This window comes from Malania oleifera, chromosome 12 (genome assembly GCF_029873635.1).
Source record: "Malania oleifera isolate guangnan ecotype guangnan chromosome 12, ASM2987363v1, whole genome shotgun sequence".
Lineage (NCBI taxonomy): Eukaryota > Viridiplantae > Streptophyta > Magnoliopsida > Santalales > Ximeniaceae > Malania > Malania oleifera.
In genome coordinates, this window is record NC_080428.1 from 75,435,711 (window position 1) to 75,447,463 (window position 11,753).

The 11,753-nt window shown below is 37.5% G+C and overlaps 1 protein-coding gene across 2 annotated transcripts; it reads right to left on the reverse strand.

Moving 5' to 3' along the window:
* Positions 1 to 475: 475 nt before the first annotated feature.
* On the reverse strand, positions 476 to 11,517 carry LOC131144340 (potassium transporter 6-like). Of its 2 annotated transcripts, none has more exons than XM_058092920.1 (8): positions 10,769 to 11,517; positions 10,182 to 10,674; positions 10,033 to 10,086; positions 6,203 to 6,463; positions 6,057 to 6,109; positions 3,415 to 3,538; positions 3,067 to 3,321; positions 476 to 1,654 (listed from the first exon to the last, which is right to left on the reverse strand). In XM_058092920.1, exons 1-8 carry the CDS (start codon positions 10,805 to 10,807, stop codon positions 600 to 602), a joined length of 2,334 nt encoding a protein of 777 aa, XP_057948903.1. In that variant the 5' UTR covers positions 10,808 to 11,517; the 3' UTR covers positions 476 to 599. The 2 variants fall into 2 exon arrangements, with proteins under 2 accessions (XP_057948903.1, XP_057948904.1); XM_058092921.1 differs by having other exon boundaries at positions 6,203 to 6,427; positions 10,769 to 11,505.
* Between the last annotated feature and the right edge of the window lie 236 nt (positions 11,518 to 11,753).

Below are 11,753 nucleotides of genomic sequence, written 5' to 3' on the forward strand. Positions count from 1 at the left end.
GAAATCTACATACTTGGAAAGGGAGCTTTGACCCAACTACCTAATAGTCATTTTAAGTAGTAGAAGGACATGTAATGTTAACAATTTTTAAGTTTGATAGAAATTTTGATTCTCTTGGAAAAAAGAAGAAAGCAAAAAAGAAAAAGACTCATGCGAAGAGTTGGCCCTGCAGCCATGTGGCATAAGCACTTCGGCATCTCGGGCTGGATGCAATTGTGTAAATCTTCCTAACCAGCGCACAATGGATCAACAAGATCGCTGCAGTGCCTGTTGATCGAGATGGGGAGAACTTTGTGCGAGCTTACTTGTTTTTGTTTTTTGTTTTTTGGGTTGGGTTGGGTTGGTTTGATGGGGGGAGTTGGAATGGCAGCAAGAAAGAAAAGTAGGTGAAGAGCTTGGTCTAACTCAACATGCATAATGCTTTACACTTCCGCAAAATCAAATGCCCCAGAGTCTCCATGGGAATGGAGAAAGCTAGACTGAAGGGTACCATTACTATTTTACCATTGCATATAAAAATATTATGGCTATTGCATAATATTAAAAACAGCATGTACAGAATACACTATCATCACTCTATACCTGGGGAAAAATGAATTTCATACATGGTACATCATCCCTACCTCCAGGGTAGATGCATGGGGTACAGACAATTCATATCCCAGTGCCCTGCAATTCCTTCTCAAGAAGTCGTATCCAAAATCAATCACAATCCTCTTCAACAGACTAGATGCTGGCTTTGCCTTCACATACGAGTGCCCCATTATGTATGCCATCCCAGCTTCCCTTGCTTCCATCAGTTCCCGCAACTCCTCCCGTGCACCTGTGTCAATCTGCGGGCTCTCTGGTACAATAAACCTAACCCTTTTCCTAGGAGGTTTGATCACTGGCGGAGGAGATTGTACCTCCCTGAGCTCTGATGTGCCAGCCATCTCTCCGTTCACATTGTCCTCGCACATTTGAATCCCTTCCAAATGGCTGGATGATGTCCCAATGACAGTCATTTTATCATCATTCCTTCCAAACACTTCGTTGTTACCCACCTGCCCAGACCGTATAAACTCTGCTATGCTACACACAAGATCCTTCTCAAACTCCAAGTCATCCTGGTGAACATCACGATATCCATATCGAACAATGCACCGATAAATCCGATACTCTCTTGGACCGATGCGGCCCACAAGGAACCGTTCCCCTGGTCTGACATGTGGAACTGGTACAGATTTGATGCAGAGGAAGACCAAGACCTGGTGGAAGGCTGGAAGGTTGGTAACGAAGTGGGAGAAGATTGCTGGGATTCCAGATACAAGCTCAGTGTGTACAAGGCCAATGCCACGGACCCTTACAATGCCCAGGCTAGGACCTAAGTTGAGCAGCCAGTTGATGGAGACCTTGTTTTGGAGATCATATTCGTACTTTTTAAGTGTTCCATAGTGCCACACATACATAACTATCATGAAGAAGAATGCAAGGGCAATGGGAACCCATGCTCCTTCCAGGAACTTAATGAGAGAAGCTGAGAAGTAGAGAGCTTCAATTGTGCCGAAGAAGAATATGAAGCAAATTGCAAGAAAGACGCTCTGGTGCCAGCAAAGGACAATAACTAGAGACATTAAGCAGGTGGTAACCAGCATGACAGTTATAACTGCCAAACCTGTTCCAAAAGGTTAGACGAGCAATGAGTAAGGTAAGTTTCAGATATCATAAAACTAAAAGCTCAAACAAGTGGCGAGAATATACCATGTATTGTATCATACTATAATTGCTTATTGAATTGAATATCCACCCAAATCTATTTACGATTAGGAGTCTACATTTTTGTTGTATACTTATTTCAGTAATAACAAGATCCAAAAATACAAGCGCATACTTAGCCGGGTTTTGGATATGAGTACCCTTCCCCATTTGGGTGTGTGCGCATGCACATGTGCATACTATGCACTTTAGACAAAGGGTGTGCATGCGTGTATATACAAGGGTACACAAAGTCGCACACAGTATGCAAACTTACAGGATAGAGAAATGATCAATCCTACTCCAATTCAGTATATCATGTAGATAAAATACTCTATCCCTATGCTTGGAGAGGCGTAGGATTTGGATAAAATGTAATATAAAATTATATTGAAATTTGTCCAAATCCACCCAAATCCAAATCTAAGGTCCAAAATCTATGCTCCTAAATGCAGTGTATGTGTATACAAACCAGACATTCTAAAAGGAGAAAAAAAGTCAATGCTCATTCAATCCAAAGGGTGATAACCCATGAACCTGATTTTATAATTCCTGATGCTACAGTGGTAAAATCTCTCACATCTCAACCCATTTCTATAAATCTCAAGTTCTCAACACCATCAAAATTGCTGGTTTCCCAGCACTATTCTAGGAGCAAAGCATCATAAGAAAAAAAGGCTACTATTAGATTTTGGAACATCAGATTTCACCTCATGCAAATTCTATTTTGAAAAGCTTTATGGCAGTAGCCAAATCTGCAAAATTGAAGATTATTCATTGATGATGGCTTTCCTCACAGCCAAGTGTGAATCTCCTAAATAAACTACTATACAGGAAAAAGTTGTACCAGCTGTCTTTTTTAACAAATACATGTGGCTTTTCCAGGAATGAAAGCAAATTCCCTTATGCCCCGTTTAGATCAAGGATTTTGTGTGAGGAAAGGAAAGAAAAGGAAAATAAGAAGGAAATCTATTTTCCATTGTATTTTGTCTCTACATCAAGTAACATTACAAATAAAGATTAATTCTAATATGATTAAGATTTAAGAGAAATTAAATGTATATCACATGTAAAATTAAAATTTTATTCATTGATTTACTATATATTTTATTTTCCTTCACTTTCATTGATAACCAAACATGAAAAAGTGAATTCCTTCTTTATATTTTCCTTTCCTTTCCCTCACATTTTCCAAGTTTCAAACGGACCCTTAAACTTTCCATTCAGGAAAGTGAATGAGGCAAATTCCACAGTATGTAATGTCAAATATAGATGGGTTAAAATTCTTACAAACTTTTTCATTTACTTCAATATCTGCATAAATTTTCATACCAGAAGCATTGCCCATGCGCTTTGTGTCTCTAAAACCTATGGTAACAGCCAAGCATAAGAGCATTAAGATCCAGTTGATCTCCGGGATGTAAATCTGGCCATGCATTTTAGATGATGTGTGGACTATTTTGACTCTTGGAAAGCAGTTGAGAGCAGAACACTGTTTAATGATCGAGAAAGTTCCAGTGATGATGGCTTGGCTTCCTACTACAGCAGCAAGTATGGCTATTCCCAGAACTGGCCATCTCAGTTTCTCTGATACATTAACATGGGGTCTCATCAATTAGATAAAACTTACCTAAGAGTTCAAATAACATATCTTCTAACAGAATGACTCATAGCACCTACCTGGTACAGATACATAAAAGCCAATTCGGTAATCATTTTCGATAACATGATGTTGAGATAGATAAGCAGCTTGTCCCATGTACGCAAGGATCAATGATGGATAGACCACAGCAGTGAAAGCAATCTGCAGAATCCAGAATATTTATTAGACAAAGTAGTGTTTGTGAGTTGTCTGTTCTAATCCCATCTGCATATTCTCGTCTCATGACAACTTGTACAAGTAAAATGAAAGAGAAGCAAGAATAGGATAACTTGTTCACAAACATAGTAAATTAAGAAAATGAAACTTGACAAACCAAGATGCTTCCTCTAAATTTTCCTTTAAATGGACGAAGATTAGAAAATGCAATGTCAAGCTCACTATGCTGAATTGGATCCCTCTATTTAAACTATATGAACATTCATAGCACCGACTCTAATAAGCAATCTAGTCATCATGCTTTGGATTTTTGACTAGCAAAGGACTTAATGAAGATGTCGCAAGAACACAAGTGACTACTGGTTTTTTTGGGTTGAAAACATTGCCAGTTGACCATATTAAATAAAGTTGGAGCAAAGGTGGAGGGTAGGTGTGTCATCACAGATGGTCAACAAGTGACTAACCTTTATGCCACAAACCAAGCCCAAAAATGTATTTTTTGCAACTAGTCGGGCGTCCCCTAGCCACAAGGCTCCCCACTTTGAGAGGGTGGGGAGAGGATAGTCACAGCGTACGTGCCCTCACTGATATGAACCAACAAGCTCTGATTGCACAGGATGATCTGCACATGCCAAACGAACCCATCACAAGAGCTAGAGCCAAGAAGGTCAAGGAGGCTACGCAACGACTAATTGAGAAGTTGCTTGAATAAGAGTCAATGGGGGCCATGGACACTAAAGAAAAGGACTTTCTTGAAGAGCCTAAGATAATAAATTGTCTAAAGACGTGTGAAGCTGGAATCTTAAGCCAAAAGGGGCTGTTTGGGGAATTTTTATTGTTTTAATTCAAGTATGGGCCAAATAGTGAGTCAATTGTGTCAATTAAGCATGGCATGTGACTTGCACGTTTCATTAAATGACATGGCACATGGCATGTGACTTGCACATGTTTCATTAAATGACATGGCATGCTTAAGATTATGTAGAGCTATTTTATTGGCCAAATTGATGTCATAGCCTATTTTTATTGGCCGGGCTGATGTCATGGATTTCTTTTATTTTCTATAAGTAGCCAATTCTCTGTTGTATTGAAAGAGGAATATATTTTTTTGACTGAATACAATTCCAAGTAAGGTTTATTTCTCTTCAAGTTCTTCATTGAACTTTCACCGAACTAATCAAATGTGCTACCTTCGTGACGTTCATCCATTAATTTGATATTCTTGGTTTGTACTTCACGTTAAGCAATAGGTCAAGGTCGAATCTTATTTTGGGTTTGGGGTTTTGATAAATCTGATTTGGGGTCTCCGGACGTTCATTCTTGGGGTTCCGCATCACTTACCCCTGCTTTTTTGCAACTAGTCAATGGGTCTAAACACTTCAAAAGTTGTGTGCACACAATTCTTTTGACTGCACTGATTTTCCAAAGAAAACAAAACCCAAATACATGAGAAAGAGAGAGAGGGAGAGGTGGGAAACACCACTGCAACATTCAGCAGCAATGAGTTAAAAACAAAAATCAAATAAAACAGGAGATCCTGTAAATCAGCTTTTGAATATACTAATGAAATTCCAACAACCAAACAAACTAATATAAACCATGAAAGCTTCGCAAAATGTCTTCCTTTTAACATTTTTTCACCAAGTGTATTCTATCTTAGGATTTCTTGATAGATCTTTTGTTCACATTTTGTATTGGCTATTAGATTCTCAAATTTTGATTTTATTTGGAGATACACTTTTGCAAATTTAAAACAGCTATTAAGAAGAACTACACTTCAATGGATATTAACTATAAGAAGTTTGATGAAGACATTCGACTGATAAGTGGTCTCTTTTTGGTTGATGAGGTGGGGACAACTGAAACAGAAGTTTTCAAAAGTTTAAGACATCCTCCCTTTTCTCCATACATGGAACTCTTTTTTCTTAACAGGAAGATGAAAATAAGTAAGGAGAAAAACATTCAATGAAGTTTGTCCCAAAGACTAACATTAGTGAAATTAGCTCAGAGCCTTAGACAAGGGCAAGCAACTACATAGACTATAAATGATGGCTTAGGAAAAGTGGCAAGCAGACCAACGTGAACAACACTACACCAAAATAAATTTCCCAAAAAATAAAAAATGCAGTGCAAATTACATCAGTAGAAAGGATAAAATATAGCCTTATTACAATGTTACAAGTACACAAAATTGAGAATTGAATCACAGAATATACCTAATAATCAATCTGGTTGTAATTTGTACAAATTAAAATATATATATATATATATATATAATACATAAATAAATATAAATACACACACATATGCAGTGGTATCATGCTTGCATGTATGTATAACCCTGACTTTAGATACCTTGATTGATAAATGTGAAAAGTGTCCAATATCAGAAAACACAGCTTCTGAAAAATTATTGAACAAATACATACATGCATATATATATATGCACACATGTGTAGTGGTATCATGCTTGTATATATGTATAAACCCAGACACAACGTACCTTGATTGATAACTGTGAAAAGTGCCCAAGATCAGCAAACATAGCTTCCGAACCTGGAAGAACAAAAGAGTGGCTTAGAAAAGAATAAAAATGCCACTTAAAAATGGTATGAAAATTACATATAGCCATCGGATATGCATAGTTACCAGTTATACACAACAGAATCCCACCCAAGGACATCCAACCTCCTTTTTGGGTTTTCTTCAAAAATTTGAACATGTAATATGGAGAGAGCGCTTGATACACTTGAGGGTTCCAATGAAAAATATTATATACACCTATAGCACTGATGCACGAAAGCCACGTAAAGACCACAGGTGCAAACAAGAATCCAACCCTGTGGGTGCCGTAATGTTGGAGGGCGAACAAACCTATCAATATAGTGCATGTAATAGGGACTTCTATGTCTGCAACATTAGAACATTAAGGAGGCCATGTTAAACTAGAGGCTTATGGAAGTAAAAGAAGAGTAAAGCAGTACAAGCTAAATGCAAATGCAGGTCAATGATCAAATATTTAGAGGCAAACTTTTAAGAGATCTAGACATGTAAGCATCCAACCATAAAGAAACAAAACACAAAATTCATCAGCAGAAACATATGCCACATCAAATGACTTAAGCAAGGAAACAACAATGCATCCTGTATGACATGTAGAGCAAAAAAAGAGAACTTTTTCAAATGAGACATTTTAAAAATTGATTTGGTCAAGCATGCATGTTCAGTCACCATTTTGCCAAATACAAGGAAAGCAAATGTTCTGTTGTTCTTGAGAGAGTCCCAGCACTTGGTTTATAATTTCCATCAAAATCACAGTAGCAATAACAATAATAATATTAATATTAAGAAAACAAGAACTTGAAAGTTGGCAAATGTCCTATATGAATCATTGATCATACATGCATTAGAGAAACATCAAGATTATTGATCACAACTGTCACATGTTTAAACACATATTATTCCAAAACTTCACAATTAGTCCTGAAGGTTTGCATAAATTATAGAGAGTTAACATGTCAAGATTTCAATTTGAACTGATGGTAGAAAGAAATGCAGGCATCTGTTCCTATAGTCAATAGTTCCTGTAGCTTCTCAATAAAACTTGCATCAGTATAGTGTTTTGAGGCTCAAGAACCTACAAGAACATGCAGCCACCTTTGCCCCCAGCGAAGCAAGATTAGCTACCAGCCAAGATCAAACCAACCGACATTTATTTGAAAGCCTATTGGTTCATTGACAAATGTCATACCCGCAAAAGATTTAACAGGCATTGGAGCATAAAACAACAATCTGAAGTTGAAACTTCTTGTCATGCTGATTGAATTATAGCACTTTATGCATCACAATCTGAATTTTCCTGCAACTTGTCCTATTCTTAACCTTCTAATTCCAAATAATTCTATTTATCTTCTGTAAAGCTATTGTTTTAATGAAGTAAAAAAAATAGTGGGTCTGTCAATTCTGGCATAACCAAGAACAAAAAATTTCAAGAGGTTGAGGGTGTGAGAGCTACATCCTTTGTCCAAAAATCATATTGATTCTTCCATCCCCATGAAATTTCAAATTTTATGTCTCTGTACACTTATTCCACCTGTGAACGAAAAACCACCCATCAAAAACAACAAAAAGATTAAGGAGAGAGAGAGAGAGAGAGAGAGAAAGAGGGGGTGGGTGGGGAGAACACACTGCACAAAAATCATACTTTAAATTTTTGCTCTTGGCAATTATTGCTAGGGAAAAACATTAAAACAAGTCAAAAAGGTGAAAAAATTGATATACACCCCTAGTTTTGCACTTAAAATTTGAGACTCAATTGTTAGCGCACTTTTGAGGCCTCTCATTTAGAAACAGAAAGGCATCACCTGAAAATCCAGAAAGTAAGTGTAGCAAGACTAAATCTTGACTTCATTAGTTCGAGTTGATTCCCGTAAAAATATGCGTAACCATATTGTTAATATTAAGGTCACTACTTTGTGTTCTGATTTTACTAAGAAACACATGAGCACTGCAACACATTGATTGATCTGGTGCTGGAGAATAGCTAGAATAGACTACCAGTATGATTATTTAAAGGACATAAATATTAAGAGTCACCTGAGGATGATTAAAAAATGATAAAAACAAAGCAAGAATATTCTTGACTGTGAGGATATTGAAGAAGCCATGGAACATATGATGGACAAAACTAACATACAAAGTCCCATATTTAGGCAAAAGGATATGTAGTTTGAGGGAATCAACACAGAAGAATTAGAAGAAACTGTAATTGGTCTATATACCTAATTACACACAATATTGAAAATTCAGGAATGCATTATGTTGTCTAGAAAAACAGAATAGGAAACAAAAGCATCAATCTCTACACAGATAATTTATCACTGTCTAAAATAAATAAATGCAGAATCACGGATTGATGCAACCCCATGAAATAAGATATTTATAGTGCAATTGGACTACAGGAACATGATGACACACTTCACAAAATTTTGAATGACAACCTTTTCATTTTAACTCTTTAATATCCAAAATATTTGGACAAGTGGGTAATGTCAGGTGGAGTAAACTGCCCTAGCTACACAGTACCACAATAAAACACAGCCGGACCAGTATAAGAGAGTGATTGTAGAGGAAGATTCTGCATCCTGGAATGAAGACTATAAGATCTCCCTTCAAAGAATGATAAGTGGCATGGGGCTATATTTCTCCATAGAGTTGCAATGCTACGGATACTGGGTCATCCAAAATTAAACCATTGTTATACCTCAATGGCTTAACTTAAAGGCTAAAACCTAAAAGCTTACGTTTTTAGATCAAGTGGTTTTCTACGATGGTATCAGAGGGCTCAAGGTTATTATTCAAATATTCCATGTGTGGAGTATGAAAGGACTCACACAAGGGGGGTGGGGATCTCAAACCATTTTTGCATCTCAATCAAACAGCTTAAGCACTTTGGTCGAGGGTCTCAGTGTTGAAAACAACTACTCTATAATAGATGCAGTCACTGCTACTCTATAGATAAAAACAACTTGTTCCAAGCCTACTTAATCTTTCTCTAGTTGTAGACCATTTAATATTGCATGACAAGGGCTACAATAATTTTTGAATTCAATACAAGTACTCTAAAGATAACTAATTCAAAATAAGGGTTGGGGGGGTGGCGGAGCTGTGCTCTACTACCTTCTAGGACCAATAAATTAATTCTGTAATAATTTCGACATTACACAAATAAGTACATGGCAAATAAATCTTTCATAAAGCTCTGTTGAACCACTGGCTTTTTATTGTTAACCTTGTGGTGGCATCTTAACTCCACTGTTACAAGGTCAGAACATGATATTAACAAACACTTCTTCTTGTTAACCATCTGGAAGTGCTCCATTGTTAATCTTTCTCTAGTTGTTGACCATTTAATATTGCATGACAAGGGCTATTAACTTTTAGGACCAAGGAATTAATTATGAAATAATTTCAACATTACACAAAGAACTAAGTGGCAAATTAATCCTTCATGAACCTCCGTTGAACTACTACTGCTACAAGGTGAATGAACTTAACAATAACACACTTCTTGTTAACCTTGTGGAGGCACTTTATTGTTAACCTTAATGCATACTTCTTCTTGTAAACCTGCACTACAACTTTGTTTAATAGGAAACATAAGGATTATCAGAAATTGGTTTCTACATGCAGCAAAAACCTTAAAACAAAGCACTCTAAGCTGAGGTTCACTCCTATTCCCGTTAGAAGGACATCAATGTCAACAACTTAACCTATTCATGGCAATCCAATACCCACTGGAAAATGAAACCGAAAGTTTCACTCCCCTCCTCAACAGTCAAGCATTAAATAAGCAGAAAACTTCAACTTCTTATGCTAATCCACCCATTTATCTTGAAGGTGTGTTAAAACATACATATCAGAGAATTACAATATGCACACAACAAATATGACAGGGCAAAAAATGGTAGGGTTCTTACATTTGTGATGCTCTTTGGACATGGAAAGTTCGAGGCCTGACACTGCAGAAAAAACTGCAGAAGCAATCCAAAAATCAAACAAACAAGAAATTTGCAGACAACTCAAACACCAAATTTTAAAAAACTATCAAGAACAAGAGTCACGGTACCAGATATAGCCGGGGTAAGAACACCATCACCGATCACCATGCATGTCCCAATCAGAGCTAAAATAAGCAAACATCTCTGCAACACCCTATGCGTCTCTAACGTCGACTTCAATCTCGACCCAAAACTTGTTGGGTCTGAACCAAATCCATTGCCGTCCTTCTTGTACTCGGAAAGCTCCTCATCCGCAACCTGGCAATTGGGCAATGAGTTGACTCTGGCGTGCCGGCAGAGCAAGGAGTAGAGGGCAAAAGTCCCTCCTTCGCCATTGTCGTCTGCTCTGAGCACGATGAAGACGTATTTGAGAAGAGGGACCAAAGTGAGAGTCCAGAAAACGAAGGATAAGACCCCGTAAATCTCTTCGTTACTTTCCGTATGTTGAATATCCTCTGCAAATGCGCTCTTGTAAACATACAGAGGAGAAGTACTCAAATCACCATACACGACGCCCAAGCTTTGATAAGCCAGAGTCAGAACCGTCTTCCACGATTCTTTCTGCAACCAAAAACAAGACAAAATCTGGTCAGAAAACCTTGCCGGGTTTGCCCAAAAAGATCAAATTAAGCATATCTGGGAACACCCATCTCACCTTAACACTATTTCCCAATACCCGACTTTCAAGATCCATGATGGGTTGTCTCAAAATTCCCAAAACACCATTTCACTGCGAAATCGAGAGGTTCAAGGACCACCCGCTTCCAGAAACGCCCTCCCCAGCACTTCTAGAACGTGCGCGAATTTATGTAAACTGAAGAACCCAATTGTTTAATTACTCAAAGAGTTATGTAGACAGCAGTTGAACAACCATAGATGGCTGGCCAGCTATATGCGTGCGAGAGCAAACGCAAAACGCCACTGGATGAACACTGAAAGAAAGGGAGGTTTCGTGGAGGGTAGCTGACACATGTAACCAGACCACGACACTTAAAACATTTTTCTTACGCGAGAGAGAGAGAGAGAGAGAGAGAGGTTTTTGTTTTGTAGTCGGTGAGGCTAGCTTCCAGTACTCAACTCTGGTTTTGAGGGATCATCTCCTCATGGCCTCTGAGAGAGCTTGGGTGAAGTGAAAATGGCGGTGTGCTCTGAAATGCAGCAGACAAAGTTGGGTTTGTGCATCCAATGCTAAATCCTTGCCGGCTGTTCACTGGTGAACAGTGTGGGGTTCGCTTCTTTGGTGGAGATAATATGGAGATTTTAACAATGACTACAACTCTTTTTCTCAAAGGGAACGACCTATACTGTCCCCGTTTTGGAATTTCAGCTATACGCCATGGCTATATTGACAGAATTCCTTAGGGCTTTTGTGTTCTAGTGGAGGCAGAGAGATGGGATTATGTTAGACTCACTTCTTAGCTAGTTCTACTTATGTATATTATGATTTTAAAATATATTTTTTAAAATTTTTAACACTCTGAAAATATTTTTAAAAATTAGTCAACCCAAATCATGATGTTTAGATAAAAAAATAAAAAATAATTATATTAAGCCTCGCATACATTTCTTGAAAATCAAACTTTGACTATAAGAGCAATCTAAGATGGAAAAAAATATTTTATATAAGTGAAATGAAATAT

Bases quoted from the DNA above. Each gene is read 5' to 3' on its own strand.
- LOC131144340 (XM_058092920.1), bottom strand. From the start codon at position 10,807: ATGGATCTTGAAAGTCGGGTATTGGGAAATAGTGTTAAG. The intron at 6,110-6,202 runs GTAACTATGCAT...TTGTTCTTCCAG, and splicing joins GATTCTGTTGTGTATAACTG to GTTCGGAAGCTATGTTTGCT. The intron at 3,322-3,414 runs GTAGGTGCTATG...TTAATGTATCAG, and splicing joins CTTTTATGTATCTGTACCAG to AGAAACTGAGATGGCCAGTT.